Source organism: Arabidopsis lyrata, assembly GCF_000004255.2.
Source record: "Arabidopsis lyrata subsp. lyrata unplaced genomic scaffold ARALYscaffold_2, whole genome shotgun sequence".
NCBI classification, from domain to species: Eukaryota; Viridiplantae; Streptophyta; class Magnoliopsida; order Brassicales; family Brassicaceae; genus Arabidopsis; species Arabidopsis lyrata.
In genome coordinates, this window is record NW_003302554.1 from 4,029,810 (window position 1) to 4,055,239 (window position 25,430).

Genomic DNA, 25,430 nt, shown 5'->3' on the forward strand with positions numbered 1-25,430 from the left:
ACAATTATATTTTAGCATTAATTATAAAATCGAAATATCAAAATAATATTCTAAAATTAATAATATAGATATTTAGAAGGTTTTGTTAGGATTTAAAGTTTTTTCTTCATGTATTGTGATTCAAATGTTTCAAAACAGACATATATTCAATTGATGAAAAATTGAGTGTTTACTACATTGGCTAAAAAAATTGAGATAATGATTCAGAGTCATATTATAAATAAAATCAAAATGAATTCAAATCCGAATGAATAGAAAACTTAACTTAACAAGCATCCAAATTTAAAAGTTTAATTAATTCGGTTTAATTCGGTTCATTAGTTCAGCTGTTTAATTAATTCTACCAAATAAAATACATTCTGAATTTTTTAAAAATATTAAATATCATTATCGATATATTTACACTTTAAATAGTTTAAATACTAAAAATATTTTAACTAATAAAATGTTTTAAATATCACAAGATGGGTTCTATGGTGAGGCAAGTTTGGATCGATATTAATATAAATTTAAAATCATTAACCAGTAATACACCATGGGGTAAATCTTCATTTGATTAGTTCGTGAAAAAGACTAATATTAGAATATTAGACAGGTTAAATCAAATTGATTTACTTAAGATTATATGAAAATTGTATTCTAGTATACCAGGGGTTAAATCCTAATTTGATAGTACAAGCAATTAATGAGTATACTTAACTTGGAAAAAAAGGAAAGTGAATCCCTTGCGTATAAAATATGTATATACAAGAAAACCTGAAAATGGAGGCAAGGGGAATATGTTTTCCCTCTCCATTTTATTACCTAGAATTTGCATCATCAAACAAAATCCACCTGATACGAACCACACACAAGAAGGAAAAACATATCTATGACCAAGCATGAGCTAACACTTAAGTATTATGTGCATGCTTGATGTTTAGATGAGATGGTTAATAAGAAACAATTTTATTTTTTCTCACTTTGAATGAATTTTATTTGTTTGTTTGGAAGAACTTAGTAATTGTATTTGTAACTAAAAATTCATTATTTTTACGACAGCGTTCTAGGTTGGTGGAACCGGTGGACATCCATTTGCGCTTTCTCAAAAAAAATTTCATAGTATTTCAAAGTCTCCATTCCCGGTTAATATTGGGTCAAGAGCTGCCAAGTTCTCTAGTTGGCTTTTCGAACATGGAAGAGACCTTATGGCTGGGGAAGTCATGACTCTTACTTCAGATTTGCATTGTGGTAGTGTTTTCACTATTTTCATTGGTTGCTTCTTGGTGAACACTCTATATATATATGTATCCTTTACGAAGAAGGTGTTGGAGAGCATGGAGATCAAAGAGGTTTAAAACATAGAGCTGTATAACGTAGGAGAATTCGAACCTGATAATGCTAAGAAATTTAAGCTACTAGGAGAAAGGGAAAAAAAAAAAAATTTACATAGTCACCTGACTTTAACCACCTGACTAATTCTGAGTGTAGCCGTCGAGTAGGCCACTCACCGGACCTTTTAATGGACTTAAAACATGATACCATTTTAACTCGCCAAGTGGAAGTGATTTAGATAATTTCACACTTAAAGAGAATTGATCCATGACCTAGACATACATGATACATGGAAATTTCCGTTCAAATGAAAACCTTTACACCACGACCACTTGGTTTGTGAAATCAACTTCCGAAAAGAAAAGGTTTTTTCTGGTATAGCAATATTTGTTCGTTTATAACTCTACCAACAGCTAATGCAAATAGTGTTGTGAGAAACAAATAGTGTTGTGATTCTGATGATACGAAAGAACAACATTCACAAGGTTACAATTCTTAACCTTTCTGAATAGCTCAAACAAGCAGTTTGCACGAACTATTACTTTTGAAACGGCTCCATCTACCAAAGCTCAATCTGTTACTTTTGGAACGGCTATCGAAGGTGAAACAGATTAATCAACTTTCTACAAGTCACAAACTATCCTATATTTCCATCGATAAGCATCTTGATCGGTAAATAAAGTTGTCTTTGATGGACTAGTTCGCCGTTTTCTTGGTACCGTGATGCAATACCAGAGGTTAATACTTGTCTATTTTCCACTCAATAAGCTTGATATGAATACTACCTAATTTATGATTTAGAAAATAGTTTAGGATTTCTATCCTAAACTATTTTCTTATTTACTTTTTCTAAAGTATTTTATTTTACGTTTTATTATAAATAAGAGTTAGGTTTTGTTTGTGAAACCTATCCAAACAATTGAGAGCTTTGGAAGATCTTACTGGATTAGGCCTGAGGAAAAGAGAACATAGCTTTTTTTTGGAGAGTTTCTACTCTTTTTACGTTATTGATTTGTTTATCTACTATAGTACTATCATAATTTAGGTTTTGGTTTGGAATTGGATTCTATCTATAACAAAGCTCTTTGAAAATTAACTGAAATTTTTAATATATTGAAGAAAAATAAAAATAGTGAGATTAAAATAGCATCTCTTATATATTGACATATGATTGAATATTAATCTTGAGGTAAAATGGTGAGTTAATTTTTGCTACAGTTTATATGATTTTTTTAATTCATGGAATACACCACACTTGGCGGAAAAAAAAATGGACGACACCACACCAAACTTCATTAAACAAATGATATGTATATATTATAATTTTTTTTTAATGTCGAAACCATATCATAATATCGAAGTAACTTTTATAAAGAAAACAAATGCATTAGGTGATCCTATATATGGTTAATGTTTTTGTCAGCCATAAACTATTAGGTAGGAGGATAGAGGAAACCCATACTGCTTTACCTATCAAGTAATTATGTAATATACAAAAAAAAAACATGTGGTCTAAATAAACCCCCACACATGTGAATGCTTCTGCTATATATATATATATATATATTACGAAAATAGAATAAAAAATTATTTTTTTTTGAGATAATAAATATAAATAGTACTCGATGATTTTATTAATTACAATTTAAATATTTTCCTGTATAATGAAAAATTATTTTTAACCAAAATTAAAATTTTTTTAACGTTATATTCAAGTTTGGCTTATTATATTCAGTGTTTTTCTTTTTTTTTTCTTTGGTAGAAATTATATTATATATATTCAGTGTTATAACAAACTTATGGTTACATTACTTGTTTTGGTGTAAATTCCAAACATAGATAAGAAAGAAAGTAAACTTTTGCTGTCGTCCCAACTTAATTATATCAAAGTAATAAATAACTGGAGATAGCATAAAACCTAACAACTATTGTTCAGAAATAATTTTAGAAATCCAAAAAACAGAAACAAGATATATAAGCATGCACACATGTCTTTGAATTTGTAAAACACAAGCCAATCTCGAGCAGAAAATTTAAAAACGAAAGAAGACGATGAAGCTTCAAATTCTATGTCTCGCTTTGGTTTTAATCGCCATTGAAGCTAATGCAGCCAAGCAAGGGATAAACGCAACGATCCCGGCACTAATAGTTTTTGGAGATTCAATAATGGATACAGGAAATAACAATAATCTTCACACTCTTCTTAAATGTAACTTCCCTCCATATGGTAAAGATTATCCTGGAGGCTTCGCCACTGGAAGATTTTCTGATGGAAGAGTTCCTTCTGATCTTATTGGTAACCATTTGAATTATTGTTACATTTGACTAAATTATGAATCATAGCTATTTATATATTCTGATAAGTATGTTATAAAATATTTCAGCGGAAAAGTTGGGATTGGCTAAGACATTACCAGCATATATGAATCCATATTTGAAGCCTGAGGATCTTCTTAAAGGTGTAACATTTGCATCTGGAGGAACTGGTTATGATCCTTTGACAGCTAAAATTATGGTACATTATATCTAATCTTTTTCCATCACGATCGTTAGTTTTTTTTTCTTTTTCTTATGGGTAATTCCTTTTTCTTACATTTATGTTCATTTTTGTAGTCAGTGATATCGGTGTGGGATCAACTCATATATTTCAAAGAATATATATCAAAGATCAAGAAGCACTTTGGAGAAGAAAAAGCCAAAGAAATCTTGGAACATAGTTTCTTTCTTGTGGTGTCTAGTAGCAATGACCTTGCTCACACTTATTTAGCTCAAGCTCATCGATATGATCGTACTTCTTACGCCAATTTCCTGGCTGACTCTGCTGTCCATTTCGTGAGAGTAAGTACTTTATTTGTAGTTATATATATTATAATATATGAACTAATCAATAATATAATTACATCCAAAAATAATTTATCCTACCTATAATTAATATTTAGGAATTACATAAGCTTGGAGCTCGAAAAATTGGAGTGTTTAGTGCAGTCCCTGTTGGTTGTGTTCCACTCCAAAGAACAGTTTTTGGAGGTTTTTTTACAAGAAGATGTAACCAACCTCTAAACAACATGGCAAAACAATTCAACGCAAGACTTTCTCCAGCTCTAGATTCTTTAGATAAAGAGTTGGATGGTGTTATTCTTTACATTAATGTTTATGATACTCTTTTTGACATGATCCAACACCCTAAAAAATATGGTACGTTCATCTAGCAGATTTATCTATGTATTATAATTCATTTCTATTATCTATTCTAAACTAAATTATATTCAAATTATTTCATTTCGTTTCAGGTTTTGAGGTAGCTGATAAAGGATGTTGTGGTAAAGGACTGCTCACGATATCCTATTTATGTAACTTATTGAACCCATTTACATGTTCAAATTCTTCAGCTTATATATTTTGGGATAGCTATCATCCAACCGAAAGAGCTTATCAAGTCATCGTTGACAATTTACTCGACAAATATTTGAGCAAAGTCTATTAATGTTGAACATCTGATAATATTGTTTATTTTTTTCTAATCTCATTCTCTTATGTAAGCATTCATTACCCAATTTTTAAATATATTGAAACTATTTTTACTCATCAAAATTTTTACTTCAAGAATCACCACTACTCCTTTTATAGCAAACAAGTTAGATGTTAAAGTGATTGCATTCGCCTTCATAACCAATTAGAAAGAGGCCCAAATTAGAGAATGATGCGACACTAAAAAGCCAAAGAAAATTGAAAATTCTAACCATTTGAGAGATGATACAATGAGATTAAGCTTTACAATGAGAATGATATGACCTATTTATTACTGAGAACAAACGAGTTGTATGTTTGTTTACTAACAAATGTTGCGAGAATTTGTTTCACAAGATAAGCAAACCAATTAGGGGCCCAACCAATTACACCCAATTTGCATATCGCTTCTATTGGGTCTGAATAAGCTATTTTAGTGGGATGGGCCTCTCGGCCCACAAGCCCATAACTCTGATTCTAGAAAACCCTAATCTTACACTCAACTATATAAACCAAACTTGTGTATCCGCTAGGGTTTACTTCATCGAAAATGGCAGAAAGAGGAGGAGAACGCGGCGCAGAGCGTGGCGGTGACCGTGGTAACTTCGGACGTGGATTCGGCGGTGGACGTGGCGGTGGCCGTGATCGTGGTCCGAGAGGTCGTGGACGACGTGGAGGTCGTGCCTCGGAAGAAGCAAAATGGGTTCCAGTGACGAAACTAGGTCGTCTAGTGCTAGACAATAAAATAACGAAGCTAGAGGAGATCTACCTCCATTCTCTGCCAGTGAAGGAGTACCAAATCATAGATCTTCTTGTTGGACCTTCGTTGAAAGATGAGGTTATGAAGATCATGCCTGTTCAGAAACAAACCAGAGCTGGTCAAAGGACTAGATTCAAGGCCTTTGTTGTTGTTGGAGATGGTAATGGTCATGTTGGTTTAGGTGTCAAGTGTTCTAAGGAAGTTGCTACTGCCATTAGAGGAGCTATTATTCTTGCTAAGCTTTCTGTTGTTCCGGTTAGGAGAGGCTACTGGGGGAATAAGATTGGGAAGCCACATACTGTGCCTTGTAAGGTTACTGGGAAGTGTGGTTCTGTTACTGTGAGAATGGTTCCTGCTCCCAGAGGTGCTGGTATTGTTGCTGCTAGGGTTCCTAAGAAGGTTCTTCAGTTTGCTGGTATTGATGATGTCTTTACTTCTTCCAGAGGATCTACTAAAACACTTGGAAACTTTGTCAAGGTTTGATTTTGATCCTTCATTTTTTGATGCATTTGATTATGTTTAGCTGATGGATTCTGTGATTTAGCTCTGCTTTTAATGATTTGATTATAGCTTAGTAGGGATTTAGTTCACATTTGCTTACTAGTTACCTGTGAAGATGATGTGATAAAGTGTATCTGAGCTCAACTTGTAGTTGAGCATAGATGTTGTTGATGATCTTCAGCTCAATTACTTAATTCGATGGTTGTGGTTGCTTCATTATTTTTGATTGATTGATCTTGTTGATTATCTTTAACCCTTGAGTTGATGTTGTTGGTGGTATGATGCAGGCTACATTTGATTGCCTGCAGAAGACATATGGGTTCCTTACACCAGAGTTCTGGAAAGAGACCAGATTCTCCAAATCGCCGTACCAAGAGTACACTGATTTCCTGGCAACTAAGGCTGTCCCGGCCGCTAAAGTTATCACCGAGGGTGAAGACCAAGCGTAAAACCTTCATGAGATGAGTTTGGTTTTATAGGTTTTTGGTTGTCGCAAATATCTTTCTCTTTTCTTTTCTATGGAGACAGTCTTGTTTCTTGGTTGTCTTGTCAGTTTTTGATATTGGGGTTTTAATTTAAAAGGAATCATATTTAGTTATGTTTGGGTTATGTTAGATGTTTGCTTCCATGAAATGACCTTTTGCAATAATAATGCATGTCTATTTCTCAGTTCTTGCCATTAATCAGTTTAATCAAGGGGCCTCAATTTAACATGTATAATTTGTTCACGTACTGTAACAATATCAATTAGGAATGATCTAGTAAAATGAGTGTTGAGATCAACATATCATCAATCAAACCAGTAAACATATAACCAATGCGGATGAATTGAAATAAGTGAAAACAGTAGAAAATTGTTGCGTTAAAAGTGAAACATAAAACACTCTTATGAGATATGAAATCTGATTCTTATAGCTTTGTAGTTCTAAAAGCGTCGAGGTTGATCTCCTTTCTTCTTCTTGAGCATCTCCAGGTATGTTTTCGTGATCTTCTTGTCTGATTCGTGATAGGCTTCCATTCTCTTCAAAGGTCTCATATCAAGATCAATGAAGTGTACCTGCGGACGATGTAGACCTCAGTTTCAATATGAGAGAATCAATTCAATAAAAGCAAAGATTTAGTATCTCCAAGTGAAAATAACATGTACCTTATACTCAAATTCTTGCTTTGTTGATTCAAGATGAATATTACCGTGGGAAGAGGATTTTGAGAGCCCTGTCTCTATTGGTCTGAAACTTATCATTACACTACAATCTGTAGCAGTGGAAGATATTAGAAAATCCTTCAAAATATTTACTTTCTCATCCTGTGGAATTGAATGCATGGAACCAAACTGATTCGATAATTTACTACTTTCCAACTCTTGGCACGCTTTACATGGCTTGTCAACTAAGTCATAGTAAGCGTGAATCGCTCCCTCGATGTTATATTTGTCAAGCTTTTGAACGTCAAGAAGCTGATCTAGAGCTCCAGATGCGTAAACAGTTTCTGTAACAAGCTCTATGAAAGTATTAGCACGTACGCCGCTGTCATCTTCGGTTTTGAAGAAATCTTTGAGTTTATGCTCAAAAGCTAATTCAAGCTTTGGGGTTGTTTTGCATATGCCACCACGGAAACCTCCAAATACCAGAGAACCATTCAAGAACACTTGTAAACTGTTTTGAGGAGTCGAGTAGAGCGCTTTTATCGCTTTGTGTATTCTATCTTTGGATCCAGAGAAAAGGTCTAAGGGATTATATTCACTGATTTGTGATATCTGAAAAACATGGCTTTAATATGTTAGCTTCCAAGTTTGATTGTGGTTTCAGAAGGATGTAGGAGAAAAAGCACCTGGTTTTCTCTAAGCTTTAGAACTTGGTACATTTCGAAACGACTTATACTCTTCTTAATAACATTTTCTCCCGCTATGAAACTTGAAGATGAAAGAAATCCACATTTGGGCTACTTGACCAAAGTAAATATATCAGCCAAGAAAAAAGGAATAAATTGTTAGCTAAAAAGAAAGAAATCATCAACACCTTTATTTCAACAGTTAAGCATGGTTTATGATCTTCAATTTGACCTGAAAGCAGAGGAGGTTATTAAACCATAAACCATAGCTTAAATCCATCATCAATTTGGATCAACCAAGAGATAAACATCAACTGTTGCTTGCAATACTAGTCAAATAGAACAATGAAAAGAAAGAGCTTAATTCACGAATAGTTGATTTACCATGGGAGAAAATGGTCAAATCATCCAAGAGAAGCGCAAAACTGCGGTTAGTATCCACACTGGCTGCATTGGCTCGCCAAGAATGACGCTGAGATGTCACTATTGTCTTAACAGACTCAAGAAACTCCTTTTCTACAGGAAGGGGAATCTGCAACATTCCCAAATCATCAAAAACCTTTAAAACATCCCAAATGCAACTTGGAGATTCTTGTAACGTGTTAGAATCATGACAAGGGAAACTTACTCCAGCATTAACATATTTGTGACCCAACAATGGTTTCATGACATGTTTGACAAACAAATATTCCGCAATCTCCTTGTTTTGGCAAGATACAAGATCCTTAATATCTCCCCAAATAAGCTTTTCCTGCGTCGTAAGACCATTTCCACTTCTGTCTCCATTTTCATTCCCAGTGTTTCGCATTTTTTTTGTCCTCATCACCTTTCCCAACTTCACATATACCACACAAGAGAAAAAACAGTCAATGTTATATACTTCTTCCTAACCCCAAAAAACTAGAAATAAAGGATCTTTGGGATTGAGAAAGAGATGATACTAACGAAAGTGGGAGAGGATCCAGTGTAAGCGAGAACCAAATTAACAACTCCTTCGCTTCTATATGACCAATCAACTGCATCTTTTGTTTCCAAAACAATCTCCTCCATCTGAACCCAAACACCCAACAACACATAATATTGACAAAAACGTATTGTCCATAGCATCAAAACGTAACTTTTGAGCAATGACCAAATCGTAAACAAGCTAGGTATACAACCTTCGATTTCTAAAACAATGTAGTTAAGCGTAGTCAGGCTTTGGTTAAGCTAAGCCGGAACTTGAGAAATATGAGATGCTCTCACGTCCCCATTGTTAAGAATTAAGGGGGAAAAAAAATGACTAACCTTTTGAATCTTGACCGAAGAAGAGAGATGCTTTGATGTTTTGAGGAGTCTTCTTGGGTGAAGCATCTAAGTAAGTCTTTGGGTCAACAAGTCTCCATGTTTGTAGTCTTTCTTTAAACAATAAACTCCTTTTGGAGTCATCGTGATACCGAATTATTAATAACGGTCTCTTATAATAATAATGTTATAGCTTGGAATATTTCTTATACTAACAATTTGAAGTGTTTGATTTTCTGAAACGACAACTACTTCTAATCTACCCATTTTTTAATTTTACCTTAATAGCTGTCTTAATTTGAATTTACCTGATTCGTTTCGTCTTCTTCCTCCAACTTGTCTCTGATACATTTCACGGAAAATAATTGTAAGCTTTACAAAATCAAATTCCTAATTTTTTTTTTAACCATCAAATTTCTATTTTTAAATGATAAAACTAAGACCACTTCCAATGGTGTATCTTAGGGGGAGGGTTAGTTTATTTCACGAGTAATTGCAACTTTTGGTTTATTTTATAAATTGTTATAACATTTAATTTTTGTTAACTAAAAATATATTTTATAGTTGTAGTTTTTAAGAAAGTTGCAATCCGAGTAAATATCTTCATAAAAGTTTGAAAATGTTTAGTTGAATCATTTAGTTTATTTCATGAATTGCAACTTTTGGTTTATTTTATAATCGTTATAACATTTTTTTTTCTTAAACTAAAAAACAATATTTTAAGGTTGGATTTTTTTATAAAGTTGTGATCTGAGTAAAATCTTCTACATTTGAGTTATTTTTATTGTAACTCTTCATAAACGGTTACAATCCTTTAGTTCAACAATTGCAACATTTTTCACGAATAAGTACAACTTTAAGTTTATTTTATAAATTGTTATAACAATTTTTTTCAACTAAAAATATATTTAACGATTGTGTTTTTTTTTTCAAGTTGCAATTCGAATCAATGTCTTCTACGGTTGCGTTTTTTTCATGGTAACTTTTCATGAACTATTATAATATTTAGTTTATTTCACGAACAATTACAACTTTTGGTTTATTTTATAATTGTTTATGTGATTTCAAATATGGTCCACAAAGTTATTATAGAAAAACTTTTGGAATGCAAACTATTAGATAAGTAACACATACTGAAGCCGATAGACAACATATCATGGGACGACATTCACTCCCACAAACCAAGCAAAATCAGCTCTTGTGCCAATAATGGCAAATACAACACTACCAACATCACTAAGTATGGTAAAGAGTTCATATTATCCGTTTGGTCTCTTGGCTCTTCTTCTATGAGTGCTAATGAAAAAACTCAAATTGTGTTCCCAGCGAAATAATAACAGACTCACATTGATCCTCCCTCAACATTCCTAATACCTTTACCAAATATTATTTCTAAGACGGCCTTGGTTAATTAAGGTATGATATAACAAATCAAGAAAAATGATTAAGTTTAAGTGTGTATAATGACGAAATATGCAAAAAGAATTCGTCATCACATGAAAACAGCCTTTGCATCATTTCGTAGTGAATCCGAAATAAAACATAGTGACAAGGAATCTAACTGAAAACAATAACTCGAAAGTAACACTTAAGAGCCAAAAACATAAAGAAAGGAGATAAGCCAGTGGATTAAATTATGTCTACGCTCTTACGACCTGACGACTCTGCTTCGCCTTGTAGGCAGAGTAATCCAGAAAATGCTCAATCCCTAAATAGTATGAGCCAAAGTTGGTCTTCTCGAGTTCCCTCAAAGCGTAGGACGTCTTCAGGGTGTATGCACCTTCCAACTGGTCAGTGCCGGTCCGAGCATTTGTGAGACCCTACACGAAATATAAAATGAGGCCCTGATATTTATTAACAATATTTAACATATGATTTTTTTTATATATGTTAATTTTTATTATTGTTTTAAAAAAATATCCAAAAAAATGGGCTTCAATATCACTAATTTAACTAAGTAAAATTTCAAAATGGGCCTCAATAACCAAAAAAATACTAAAAAAAAAAAAAAACAAAAAAAAAAAAATTGTGGGACCCCAAGCAGTGGCTTGGGTAGCCTGTCCTGCGCGCCGGGCCTGCAACTGGTCACCCTTCTTCGGCACAGCTATATTTTTTATCAATCTTCAGCATAGCCTATGAAAAATTTTTATCCATCACCAAGTGTCGTTAGCTCAACTGGTAAAGACCCTACGTGAAGCTTAGAAGTCGCCGGTTCGAGTGACGCTTAGGACGAAACTAATATTAAATATTGTGGTTTCGGGTGGGGAAATTACGGGCTTTGGCCCAGAACCTCCTATTATTCAAAAAAAAAAAATGTTTTATCCATCAAAATGGTTTCCAACATTCTTTAGGGGTTCAACATCTCGGATATGAAAGTAAACCATCGTAAAAAGTAAGCACTATCTTCCGACGTGCAAAAATGTTCTTGTTTGGTGATTCTAAACAGAAAAAAACATGATCATTCAGGTGTCTTGTTTATTAGATCTTCTGTTCTAGACACTTGTGAAACTTTTAAGAATAGGATCACAAGACTACCTGTTACATATCTCGTCAAGGATATTCACAGTTAGACAATTCATCGAACACCATCATGTGTACATATACATAGTCTTGATACGTTTTACTTGTTAATCTCAGATAAGACAAAGTAAAAAGAAGAACTTGATATTGATAATAAAGAAAAGGTACAGATTTGAGAGAAATGCTTACGGATTCTCTCCCCTCCTCCTTACAACTCCTTTACGGCTTTACCAAATTAGAGATACTTCTCCCCAAATCCCACCCTTTACTTATATACTAATTGCCAAAACCCTTCTCCACGCATATGAACCGTTAAGGCCATGTGCAATGAGAAAGTGACATTTACTTAACCATGGTTTATTGATAACTATAGTAGTAACTCTCCTTAAAGCCCATGAACACTTCTTGGAGTAGCTGGATCCTCTCTTCCTTACTTCACATTGGTTTGGGCCTTCTTCTTCTTCCTCTTGTATTGGTAGAGAATAGGAAGGTGTTGAGCTGCATATGTATCAATACCCCGCCATTGATACTCACCTTGTCCTCAAGGTTGAAGTTTGGAAACTGACCTTTGATGGTCACTTATAAAAGAACGGAGGGAGTATTTATGTTCCTCATAATCTGGTCCAAGCTTTCGTTATTTTCATGTGAACTACACTCATGCGACTGAATCAACAATTTTTCAATGTTCTCGGAATTTGCATATTTCAGGAAAGTGTAACAATCTCCGCTGACGTTCTATCTCAATAACTTACTCATAACCTCTCTGTGAATATTCAGATTTTTTATTCACAGGCTCCTAAAGCGTATAGAACTCCAAATTATATACGTACAATAGTCTCGGCCACAAGTCTCCATGTTTAACCATGAATAGTGGAGTGAATAATTATCTATGAGAGGTAAAACACAAGTTCAAAGCAACTAATAAAGTTACATACAGAGATAAAGTTTGTAATGAACAGTCAAGCCGAGTCGCTTGGTAACACACACAGATAAAAGACAACACAAAGAGAATTATACTAATTGCAGAATGATATGCCTCAGATCTCTCTGAATCAGCAAAGTAATAGATAGATATGAGTTTGTCATACCAGACAGAGTTCGTGAAAACCCTGTCTCTCTTCAACTCTTCCCAAACTCACTGATTAAGTCTCACTTAGACATGTCGTATAATATAATCACTGTAGGCCTGTAGTATCATTTCACGTGCCTGAAATTGAAAACAAACATTGCTTAATTTACCCAATAGAGCCATATTAACGATCAAGTTTTTACAAGAATACCATAAATCAAACTGCCCGAAATTTAAACTGAACAACATTCCTTTCTCTGAATGACTGATTTTGTGTACTTGATATTTAGATATGAGGAAACAATATTTTACCTCGTCCGTAATTGCATAGAATCCAACAGAAGGAATGTGTTGGACTTTGTCATAATCTGCTCCTCCTACCGACAGTCTCTCCTTCCATTCCATGTCCAGTTGTAGATCCTTTAAAGAATAGATGAATTGCAACGCTTCCGGAAGCTTTTTTAATTTTCGACATCTATTAATAGAAAGAGTATGAAGAAGGGGCATGGAGCCTTCTTCTACTTTCCACTCTTCCCAGTTATATAGTCTATTTATATCGAGCTTCTCCAACTGAGGAAACCCACCGTCCGAGCAAACCATTTCGCTTCCATAGAAAGCAGCAATCCCAAAACGAACCTCTTTCAAATGAAGCAATTTCCCAAGAATCGGCATTGGATCCTCCTCCAAATAACATGATCCCAGCTCCAATATCATTAAGTGAGAAGGGAAGTGTTCTTCTTTAGGAAGTCTTGGCATAATCGTACCAAAACTCAGCTTTTTTACATGAGCGAAATCCAAAACTATTTCTTCTTTTATCCTCCAGTCACTTGCCTCTATATCAAGATTTTCCAGGTATTGCAGTCCACCTATTGATGCAGATAGAGTTTCCATAGTCGTCTCCTCAGTTAATCTGATGATGAGACTCCTCAGCCTGACCATACCACGAAGATCTTCCAAACTGCTATTCTTTGTTGAGAAATTTTTCAGGGTCTCCAAGTTTACTAGATTACTCAACTCTAGTTGTGGCTTCCTCCGCATAACATATGGTAATGCAAGGTATCTCAAATCTTGCATTCCCTTCAAGACATTGGGTACACATATAGGCCTAGTATGTACAGATAAATTCAGATAGATCAGCAACTTCAGATTTCCTAGAGAAGAAGGTATATGAGATACCTTAGCATGTTTTAAGCTTAAGTATCTTAAATGGATGAGCTTCCCAATGCCCTGAGCTGAATTCCTTCCTTTAAACTTGGCTCCACTGAGATCTAACACCCTTAAAAGTTCTACCCTTCTATAACTTGAACCTGACAGCTTCCATCTTGACTTATTCACCTGAACAACCATGAGAGATCGAAGTTTTGGATTGTTTATATCTCTCCCAACATGTAATGTAGTAGGATTGTGTAAGACAAATCTGCGAGATTTGACAGTAGATTGATGGTTTGCGGTTGGAGGGCCGCTACTGGTAATTTGTAGGAAATTCTCTTCTTTGGCTTTCAACAAACAAATTTCTCTCATCATGTCATGCAAATAACAAGTTTCAAATCTCAGAGTCGTAGCTTCTCTTTCAGATACGACCATATTTCTCCTCACCAACTCCTCTACGTAGACATCTCCAACATCTCGAATGGTCTCTCCATCGTAATGCCTAGGTTCGAATACTTCTTCTGCAGCCCAGTAATAATACAAGTTCTCTAACTTTATCATATAATCTTCTGGAAAATGGGCCAGGTAGAGGAAACACTGCTTCAAATAACTAGGCAACTCGTCAAAGCTCAGAGACAATACATAGTTGAATGAATTGTTGTTGTCGCCATTAAAATTAGTTTTTCCTCCCAGGAGATGAGACCCAATATTCTTAGATAATCTTTTCCAATCATGTAGTGTGTACTTTGCAGCTAACAAACCTCCTAACACTTTGATTGCCAATGGTAGCCCTCCACAATGTTTGATCATTTCCTTACCTATCTCTTCCATTTCCTCATCAATCTTAAATTCTGCACAACATCATCACTATGTTAAATTATTTTACAAGTAGGCTACAAATTTAAGATACTGACATGAAATAGAAAATAATATGCAGAAAAACGAGTATTTACCTGATGCATCTTTTATAGGAAGTGCTATCCTTTGAAAAAGTGTCCAACTGTCTTTAGTGGTTAGACATTCTAGTTTTAAGTTGATGTATGTCGTACTTCTAGGCACAACGATACTCTCATTTCGTGAAGTGAGCAACACTTTCCAACCTGCCAAAACAAAAACCAAACACAAAGAGTTAGCTAGCTTACTTATTGAGTAATGAGTATGAGTACAGGCTAGTAATTGTACCATAAGAAGTCACCTTTTGTCTGTGGAAATATTGGCTTGATTAGGTCCCAATCTTCTTTTTTCCATATGTCATCAAGGACAATTAATGACTTAGACGTTTCCAACAATCGAATTAGTTCATCTTGGAGTCTAGGTTCTGTCTTCTCTGAGATTTTCTTTTCTTCTTCTTTGGGTTTGAGATCACCCAAGATCTTTTGCCATACATTCTTCCGAGTAAAGTCTTGTGAAACACACACCCATGCGAACCCGTCAAACTGACGTTTTACATCCTCATGATTAAAAACTTGTCTAGCAAGGGTGGTTTTACCAAGACCACCCATTCCGGTTATGGAAACCACTTGAACGTTAGCGTCCTCCACAAAATATCCAACCAATTTCTTAACATTTGCCTCCAACGCCACAAAATCATCACTTTCATTTTCCTTGGGAAATGTTTCTCGTCTCTCCTTTTGTCTATCACGTAGAGGTTGCATATACCCACCATCAATGATCATCTGTTGTACTCCAAACTTCTGCATATCTTGGATAACATCGGAGATCCTCGTACGTATGCCTGCAATATCTAATGAACTTTCCCTGCGATCTGGAACAATGCAAGCAAGTCTTTTGGTACGCATCTTGATTCCACTTGTTTTTCCGAGTTTTTGCTTCAGAAGAAAGGTTTCTATAGTATCCTCTCCATCACAAATAATTTCCTTGATCTCTTCAACACAGATTTTCACCACCTCACTTGTATGTTTCTTGGCATATGCATCTTTTAAAAAAGAGCTTAACCAATTTAGATCACGTTTTAGTCCAGTAACTTGATCTTCGACTCCCTGAATTCGCTCGCATTCTCGACTCAGTAAATCCCAAAGCTTTTGTATTCCTAACGACACAAGTTCCCCAGCTATGACTTCTTCCATATTTTCTCCTGTTTAAGCAATACAGTATTAAAATCTTTGACAAAAAAAAAATTAAAAAAACCAATATGAAAATAAGAATCAAGCCCTAACGAAAATTCATTTAGAAACATGCCCTAACGAAAATTCATTTAGAACAATTGTTTGATACAACAAAAGTTAGAAACATGCCCTAACGAAAATTCATTATTTTAAAAAAGATTACACCACATATCATTATTTTATTATCTTTTTGAATTTTGAAGTTTTTATAGTAACTCTTCATAAACGGTTGCAACTGTTTAGTTGAACTGTATTACAACATTTTTTCCTTCACGAACAATTGCAATTTTTGGATTACTTTATAAATCGTTTAACATTAAAATAAAATTTAATAAAAAATAGATTTACGGTTATGTTTACTTTTAATAATACAATCCGAATAAATATCTTTTACGGTTGCAACATTCAGTTTACTTTACGAGCAACTTTTGATTTATTTTACAAATCGTTATAACATTTCTTTATTTTTTTTTATTTTTTTCCAACCACACATTAATAAATTAGAAAATAACTCCTTGGTTGGTTGCCCAATTAGGAGGTAAAGTGTTTACAAAAGAAAAATCATAAAATAAAAGTCTAGTAGTAAAAATAAAAATAGATTTTATTGTTGTATTTTTTAGAAAGTTGCAATCTAAATAAATAACTTATATAGTTGTGTCTTTTTATCGTAACTCATCATAAACAGTTATAACAGTTTGGTTGAACAATTATTTCACAAACAATTGCACATTTCGGTTTATTTATAAATTATTATAACATTTATTTTTAAAAAAAACTAAACAAAATATTTTACGATTGTGTTTTGTTAGAAATTTGAAATCCGAATAAATATTTTCTACGATTACATCATTTTATTGAAAATTTTCAAAAACGGTTGCAACCGTTTAGTTGAATCATTGCAACATTTAGTTTATTTTACGAACAAATGCAAGTTTTGGTTTATTTTATAAGTTGTTATATCATTTAATTATCTACAAGCGCATTTCTTTGTGTAACTTTCATAAATTATTATTTTTAATTTTTAATCACTAAAACGTATGAGGAAAAAAAATCACTAAAACATATTTAAATGAAATTGTAACTGTTTAATTGAACTATTGCACCAGTTGGTTTATTTGACGAAACATTATAATTTTTTGTTTTGTTTTATGAACTGTGGTAAACTTTTGTTTATTTGACGAACTGTTAGCATTTTGTATTTTTGATATCTACGTTCGCGTATCTCGGTTATAGTTCTCTATAATTTTTTATTTTATTTTCATTAATAATATATATTTATATAAATTATTGTTCCCATTTAATTAATATTTGGTTTATTTGACGAAAGAATGAACATTTTAGTTTATTTGACAGACTTATGGAAGAAAGTTGTGTTACAGTCCTCAAGATACATCCATTTCACACGGAATCTCTGACGATAAACTTCTCCTCCGCATTACTCAAAACTTTCATTTTGCTCTAACAGTATGCGCTTCCCTTGTCAGCTCCAGAGTTGGGCTGGTAGGAATGGTCCTATGAAGATTATCCAGCTAAGATTCCTCATCTTTAACTCTTTCTGAGATACCACTAAAATGTTTTTTGTTCAGTACGAGAAGGGAGCTCTTCCTGCAAATTAACACGAACCAGAATCTTCGCAACTTCAAAAATTCTCTTTGCGAGTTGTTGCAGGAGAAAGTGTGACAGGTTTCCCAACAGCAGTTGCAATTCTTCCGAGGCTTTCTTTATTGAACAGGAGGTACGACACGACACTCCTCTGAATACCACTGTCACGATTGCAGATTAGTGGAGTGTCAGGATTGAAATCTAGCGACCAAGGTGTAACAAACATCGGATGACCAAGATGTTCCACACGTTGCAGCTAAGAATCAAATCCCAAATTCTAGAGTTTGTCACCTTGAGAAGAAAAGTTCCATCTCCAATTTGATGAACAAAGATACGAGTCCATATTGCGTTGGCCACACCAATCACTTTTCCCATTGCTGAAGAAGGGCCATGAAACTGAGCAAAGATGAAATCTTTAAATTTCTCCTTGGCAGCTTAAATGTCCTCATCCGGTATATATGAGCACAAAAGGAACACCTGAGATATGTTGAGTAGGGCCTTGTTCGTGTACTAGTCGCGACTAGCGAGTGCAATTAGCGACTAGTTACAGCGATCAGCGATTATTTCTGTTATTCGTTTGACAGTCACTGCGACTGATCGCTACGACTGATAGATGCGTGATATTTTTAATTTTAAAATTATTATTTTAGGAAAATTTAATTTTAAATAAAATTTAAGTCATATACTATACATTTTTAAGAAACTTAATTCACTTAACTTATAATACTTAATTAAATAATTCATTTATTTTTAGTTAAATTATAAAATTTTCATTAATTTTATTTTATTTAATTCATTTAATTAGTTTTAGTTTAATTTAAACCAATGTAATTAAAATTATTTAATTTATTTTATTTTATTATATTTTATTGTTTTTTTGTTTTATTTTATTGTATATTAAATTAATTATAATTATATATTTATTTTATTTTGTAGTCGCTGTTTTTTAGTGACTGGAAATTCGGGTCACTTGTCGTTTGACAGACCAGCTACTACCAAACGAACATGACCTAGGTGAGCTGATTTCCTCTAAGCAGGATGTGTCAAGGGCCACTGTAGAATATGTGTATAGCCTTGTCAGTGGGAGAACTTCCAGAGATAACTTCACCGGAGGATGGACCTGCGACAGTGATGGGAAGTGAGCCAGAGACAAGGGAGATGTCTACCGTGTCGACCACATCGGAGGATGAACCTACAACAATTGTGGGCGAAGAACCAGCCAGAGCATTACTGAGATCTGCGACGGCAGAGGTATGGAGAGCCAGTGGCTTCTCCGAGAATAGCTTCACCGGAGGTTGGACCTACAACGGTGGATGGAGAAGAGCTAGCAGCAGCGGGTCTCAGAACTGAAAACGTCACAGACCCCGAGGCAACAATCTAGGACAGATCTGTGCGAGATGCTTAAGCAGGAGGCGGCGAAGTACCACCAGAGAAGCCAATGACGGAAGCTGGTTTGCCTTTGCTGGAGACGGCGCGAGCAGAGATTTGGGCTAATTTGGAGGAGCCACGCACAGCCCCGCAAAGAGGCTTCTTCCTCTTTTTGGTACCCATAGAGCAGATTTACCAACCACCGGCGCGAGGCCAGCGTCGGTGAGGGAGGAGAGAATTTAATATCCTCCATCATTGATCAGAGCTGGTTTCTAATTGCTTTCAATGGGGGCAAACGTCCCCATTATCACTTAATTCACCATAAACAACGAAATTTGCTAAAAATTAAAAAAAAAATAAAGGACTGACCTTTTAATCTTGATGGCGCCAAGAACTCTCCTCTCGTCGACGTTTAGGAAGAAGTCTCTGCTTCAGATTTTCTTGAAACCAATTATAATAAAAATATTATGTTATATATATATTGCTTGGAATATTTTCATATACTAACAATTCATTGGGTAGATAAAAAGTAGTTGTCGTTTTCAGAAAATCCATTTTTTTTATTTTAATCTTTATAGCTGTCTTAATTTGAATTTTCCTGATTCTTGTCTATGATACATTTCACGGAAAATAATTGTAAATGAGTCGTCCCACTACGTTTGTTAAAATCCCACCCATTTTCTATCTTAATAGCAGTCTTACTTTGAATCTTCTTGATTCGTCTCGTCTTCTTCTTCTTCCAACTTGTTTCTTGACAAATTTCATGGAAAGTAATGGCAAGCTTTACAATATCATATTCCAATTTTAGAACGATATAACTAAAGGCCAGTGGTCCTCGACGACTATATAATGAAAGACATTTCAATGAGTCGTTGGCTACTTCAATTATTGGCATAATAAGACTTCTTTTGCTTAAGTTACACAATAATTCCTTTGAACTTTCTCTTCTCTTTTTTTTTTTTTTTATATTTTCAGTACAAATTACATTCCTTACTGGACCTTGTAAAGTTAGTGGCACGTAATATAGGTTTAATTAGGGCTTAAAAATTAAAGCTTTATGACGCATGACGATTAAATTTTGGAGTTGAATATTTCTCATTATGTCGTTCCAATTTCATCTTTCACGTTAGTTAAGGTTTAAATGCTACATTCATCTAATCACAAATCAAGCCAACTTCTCTGTTATAAAGTTCATGGCCTTTTTTTGGGCATTTTTCGTAAATAACCTTTACAAAAAGAAACATAACCTTGTTTTGATGAATACCGTTTAACCTCTATAAAATAATAATGTTGAGACTTGAGACAATGATATTTTATTAATTTATAGTAATATTAATATTTATTATTTTCGAGTATAAATTAATTATTTTAGAGATATTTTTAAATTTTTCAATTTTTTTTGACAAATGTAACTAAAAAAGTTTTATTTCTTCATGTGAGTGAACATTCCCAGTAACAGTGGTTCCTTTGTGTTGAGTAATGCCGATTTTGTATTCAAACCAAGGAAATCAGAAAAACTAAACTATATGGAAGGAGTCTATTTAAGCTAATGGAGTTGTTAGGTTAGTTAGTTGCTCATGTGGCTTGTAAGACTATCTACAATGGTTTACTTATTCAACACCCTCCTTTTCACTCCACAGCATCTCCTTTTTCTTCCACCTAATCATTCAACACTTATTTCAATTTTAACCTCTACAATAGTTTTGTTTCATAAAATTCAACACTCTACCCCACCTTTTATTTTATTTTATATTCCATTTCTTATTTATGTTTTTTACTTTTATAATTATATATTAATAACGATTAGCGATTAAAATCAAATTAAAATAATTAAGAGTTATTAATTTTTTTCTTTCTTATTTTAGATTCTCAATTTTTTCCAAAATAATATATAATGAAAATATAAAAATATTCATTATGAAGATAAATAAAGTTACAGAAAACATAAAATACAATACAATATATTAATAAACACACGTTACAATTTAATAAAACACACACCACAATTTAATAAAACACACATAACTTAATTGGTACAATAAACTCAATTCAAAAACAATTTTAAATCACGCATAAAGACTTTAAAATCTCTTTAATTACCGAATTTTGCCCATATGTGTTTCACTAAATCTGCTTGCAATTCATGAAGTACATTTGAATCACGCAACTCAGATCTAGCACGCACATGATTTGCAAATGCAGGAAGCACCTCGGTCGAGAATGGTTGCGGTGTACTAGACCCACTTTCCTCAGATTGATCATAATCAGTCCAGTGTTGAACATATGTATCTCGTTCATCCTCAACAATCATATTATGCAATATGATACATGACCTCATGATGATAGCTAAATCGGTTATGTCCCACATGCGAGCTGGTTCACGAATTATTTTAAATCGAGCCTGCAATACTCCAAATGCACGTTCGATGTCCTTCCGACATCCCTCCTGACTTTGTGTGAATACCTTGTCTGGTTCACTCTGAGGAAGTCTAATGAACTTGACGAAAGTTGGATAAGAAGGATAGATACCGTCAGCTAGAAAATATGTCATATCGTATAGATGTTGGTTCACGAAGAAGTGCACTCTTGGAGTCTTTCCTTGTTCAACATCATCAAATACTGGTGAACGATTTAGAACATTTATATCGTTCAATGTGCCCGGACACCCGAAAAAGGCATACCAAATCCATAAATCATGAGATGCAACTGCTTCAAGAATAACAGTGGTGGTTCCCTTATCTCCCCGAGTAAATAATCCTTCTCACGCTGTAGGAAAATTTTTCCACTCCCAATGCATGCAATCAATACTCCCGATCATCTCCGGTAACCCTCGCATCTCGCTTACATGCAGAATTCTTTGCAAGTCATCCTAAGTTGGAGCTCTCAGATACACTTGCTCATACAATTGTATGATTCCTTTGTAGAATCTACGCAAACACTCCAATGTTGTAGTACCTCCAATTTTTATGTATTCATCGACTGCATCGGCCGCCACACCATATGCTAACATTCGCATGGCCGTGGCACATTTTGCTAATGGAGATATACCGTCTTTATTGGCTGCGTCAACTCGTTGGGTGAAGTAGTTATCAGTGCTTGATAGGTCCCCAACGATCCGAAGAAAAACATTTTTCGCATCCGGAACCGCCGACGAAACATTGCATCGTCATATGTAGGTTGATTGGCAAAGTAGTCGTCAATCAGTCTTTGGTTTGCAGCTACATGATCTCTCTTGAAATATTTTCTCTTGCTACGACTTGCATAGTCTTCCTCTATTTTGTTTCGACGCTCTCTAAACCGGTTCACGATGTACCTCTCTTTAATTTCAGACTGTCTTTTGTAAGCTTCGATATCAAAAGGAAATTCAGATGGATCCATTGATATTTTTTAAGTAAGATGAGATTTGTGGTATTGGTACAACAATAGAAGAATGAGTCCCCATTTATAAAAAATTGATTTGTTGAAATCGCCGGATTTCAAACAAACATCAAATTGACGTAATTAATAGATAAGGATTGGATTCTCCCATTAAAAGCCAAAAATCACAGATTACATTGTCGGAAACATGATGGATTACTGACAAAGACACACATTATTAATGTAGAAAAAGACAAACATACATTATTAAAGCAGAAAGAGACAGACGCACATTATCAAAGCAGAAAGAGACAAACACACATTATCAAAACAGAAAAAGACAAACACACATTATTAAAGCAGAAAGAGACATACACATATTATTAAAGCGGAAAGAGACAAATTACAAACATACACCTGACAACGATTAATTTCCAAATAGATCGTGGTACAACTTCTCCAACAGCTCTTTGCTCCGATCATCGAGATGCTCTTAGTTTGAGTTTTTTCTTTCATCAATTGATTTGCCTCTTCTTGCCTCATGGCTATTTTTTCCAAGCGTTCCAATTCTTGCTCCTTGAATTGTTTGAATTCATTCCACTCTTCATTGACCACTTCCAAGGCTTAGCCCTTGCCTTTCTTTTTACCCTTTTTTTTTTAGCTGCATCCCTCCCCATTGGATGAGCACTAGATCCTACAGAGTTAAAATCACTTGCATCACTCTCTCGAGATCTCTTAGATCCACTACTTCCAGAGCCAGTATTTCCTCCTACTTGACTACCATAGCGTGGTTGATCACGAACAGCGTGCCATTCTGCAATTAAATTGAAATGGTCATTGCTAACACTTGAATATAATTCATGCGCTTTTGCCAATACATAATTTTCTAACCACCCGCTTCGTTGCTTACGCTTAGCGTTATCATAAGCGCCAATCCATTTGCCTAGATTCTTGTTCATGTAGTTATAATAATTTCTGCACGAAACTCCATCGCGCGGAGGATTAAATGAGCAATGAACATTACAGTAGTCAGCAATTTTACCCCAATATGCTTCACTTTTTTGGTTTCTGCCAACAACGCTTTCTGTTCCATATTTGATCCACCCAATGAGTAGCACCAAATTTTGCTCAGTGGTCCATTTGGAGCTTTTCCGACGAGCAGGAGTTGAATCCTCTGTATTTGGAGTGTCTTCATTAACACCGTTCATACCTCCAAAAGCCATTTGTGTAGAACATTCTAGATATTCAGTTGCTCCAACATTTGAAACAACTTCATTATTCATTGGAGTAGAGGAATAAGAGGGTGCTTGTGATGGATATGACATCATCGATCCATAATATGGACGATAGTTTGGAACAGCTGACGGCATGAAGAAATTTGGAGGAAAACCATAATTTGGTATATTTTGGGGTTGGTTGGAAAATTGATTTTGAAATTGATAATTATTGGGATTTGGGTAGTTAAAAGGGTTATTAGAAGAATTTTGGGTGTTTAAAGGGTTATTGTTGGGATCAATTTCGTAAAAAGATGATTTTTTTGTGTCAAAATCATATTAAACAAGTCTCTATTTATAGAGTATTAAAAATTATGAATTTTGGTATAAAAAATAAATATAAAAAATAATATACTATGAAATAATTGATGTCAAATAATTCGGGTGGAAAAAATTATCAAGAATCTCAGTAACCAATTAAATCGTAACACGTGTCCCTATCTTTCTTAAATCTCCAAAGCATTTTGTGTCCAATAATGAATGGACATGTGGCATGGTGGGACTCTTTTCTTACCGATTCAACATGTTGTGGATTGTCAACATCTATGAATCCATGTCATCAATTAAAGTTTTTCAACACCCACTTGCAATGGCACAACAGTTGAATTTTTTTATTAAACAGGTACATTGTAAGTAGTCTAAGACTAAGCTACAGTCTAGTACTAATTAAGACTAGTGGGAGTGGTTGTGTAGAATAGCTTACTCTCTGTCGCTCTCTATAAGTTTGTATGTGTCATGTTGTGTAAAAGATATGTGAACAATGTACTAGTTTTATGTCTTTCAATTCTCTCAAACATCTAAAGCTCTTTTTCTAATTCTCATTCAATAATACACTTGAAACAGAGAAATGCAGAACAAGAAGAGAACGAACTCATGGAGATTTTAAGCATGAGTTACAAGTTGTTGCATGGAGAGTTTCTTATGATGTGAAGTTTATCACAAAGGCGGCGAAACCATTTCATACAAAACTGTGTGATTTTAAAGTTGATTGGCTAAGCAAGAAAACAAAGATATCAACGACCATGATGAAATCTAGGCAAAAAAAGTAGAAATATGTGCTCTTGGATTGGTTTAGTTCAGTGTGCATAATGGATGAAGAACAAGTATGTGCAACGTAGTCAACTACTTTTTGAAAAAAAACAACTATCATGATTTTGGTATGGGTTTGATGAGAGATTGTCTTTCATTGTGGCTTTTGCATATTCAGCTCAAGGCGGAATTATTGTTCTAGAGGATAATTTCGTTCTAGCATCTAAGAACACGTTGGAAATGCATTATGATCCGGATGGCCAAAGTTACAAACAGTTTTGGATCAATACAAATATGTACTGGCATGACACTCAATGCTTAAAAGAAAATATTTGTTTTGTTACACAATGTAATTGCCATTGTCTCTCCTTTTGATATGAGAACTGAAAAGTCCTTCTACCTCCTTGGCACGTAAACGACCACCGAAGTCGATTTCTAGAACAAGGTATATCTGCTGATTTGTAATCACGGCCTTGCCATTAGGAATTTGCTCATAAGGTTCGTCTAAAGACAGCGTGGCTGAAGACTCGGCTAAAGATGGCAAAGATGAAAATGTTTCTGGTTGACTAGCATCTATTACCCTAACCGAAGGAGAACATTTTTTTCACGATATGCACACAAAAGATGATGGCAGCCTCTCCGCAGCAAAACGGAAGGCCATGAAAACCCGCAAAAATTGTTGCAATATTGGTCGTACCTTGTCACTGCTATCCTTTTCTTTTGCTCCAAAATTTATGCGA

General features: G+C 34.4%; 4 protein-coding genes across 7 annotated transcripts; 2 read left to right on the plus strand and 2 right to left on the minus strand.

Moving 5' to 3' along the window:
• The first annotated feature begins 3,184 nt into the window (after positions 1 to 3,184).
• Positions 3,185 to 5,048, plus strand: LOC9322749 (GDSL esterase/lipase At1g58525). 3 transcript variants are annotated; one of them, XM_021010012.1, is made up of 6 exons: positions 3,185 to 3,610; positions 3,699 to 3,829; positions 3,928 to 4,152; positions 4,254 to 4,341; positions 4,429 to 4,509; positions 4,605 to 5,048. In XM_021010012.1, the coding sequence occupies exons 1-6, from the start codon at positions 3,367 to 3,369 to the stop codon at positions 4,796 to 4,798; spliced, it is 963 nt and encodes a 320-aa protein (XP_020865671.1). In that variant the 5' UTR covers positions 3,185 to 3,366; the 3' UTR covers positions 4,799 to 5,048. The 3 variants fall into 3 exon arrangements, with proteins under 3 accessions (XP_020865671.1, XP_002886683.1, XP_020865670.1); XM_002886637.2 differs by having other exon boundaries at positions 4,254 to 4,509; XM_021010011.1 differs by having other exon boundaries at positions 4,254 to 4,509; positions 4,626 to 5,048.
• Positions 5,049 to 5,348: 300 nt separating this feature from the next.
• On the plus strand, positions 5,349 to 6,751 carry LOC9322750 (40S ribosomal protein S2-2). The gene is made up of 2 exons (XM_021034063.1): positions 5,349 to 6,058; positions 6,370 to 6,751. Exons 1-2 carry the CDS (start codon positions 5,372 to 5,374, stop codon positions 6,529 to 6,531), a joined length of 849 nt encoding a protein of 282 aa, XP_020889722.1. The 5' UTR covers positions 5,349 to 5,371; the 3' UTR covers positions 6,532 to 6,751.
• Positions 6,752 to 6,831: 80 nt separating this feature from the next.
• On the minus strand, positions 6,832 to 9,530 carry LOC9322751 (inositol-pentakisphosphate 2-kinase). 2 transcript variants are annotated; one of them, XM_021034061.1, is made up of 8 exons: positions 9,200 to 9,530; positions 8,858 to 8,962; positions 8,541 to 8,747; positions 8,297 to 8,444; positions 8,101 to 8,144; positions 7,913 to 8,023; positions 7,230 to 7,838; positions 6,832 to 7,139 (listed from the first exon to the last, which is right to left on the minus strand). In XM_021034061.1, exons 1-8 carry the CDS (start codon positions 9,263 to 9,265, stop codon positions 7,008 to 7,010), a joined length of 1,422 nt encoding a protein of 473 aa, XP_020889720.1. In that variant the 5' UTR covers positions 9,266 to 9,530; the 3' UTR covers positions 6,832 to 7,007. The 2 variants fall into 2 exon arrangements, with proteins under 2 accessions (XP_020889720.1, XP_020889721.1); XM_021034062.1 differs by lacking the exon at positions 9,200 to 9,530 and adding an exon at positions 9,073 to 9,193.
• Positions 9,531 to 12,478: 2,948 nt separating this feature from the next.
• LOC9324270 (probable disease resistance protein RF45) lies at positions 12,479 to 19,500 on the minus strand. The gene is made up of 5 exons (XM_021034060.1): positions 19,400 to 19,500; positions 15,130 to 16,029; positions 14,888 to 15,034; positions 13,098 to 14,785; positions 12,479 to 12,923 (listed from the first exon to the last, which is right to left on the minus strand). Exons 2-5 carry the CDS (start codon positions 16,019 to 16,021, stop codon positions 12,870 to 12,872), a joined length of 2,781 nt encoding a protein of 926 aa, XP_020889719.1. The 5' UTR covers positions 16,022 to 16,029; positions 19,400 to 19,500; the 3' UTR covers positions 12,479 to 12,869.
• Positions 19,501 to 25,430: the final 5,930 nt, after the last annotated feature.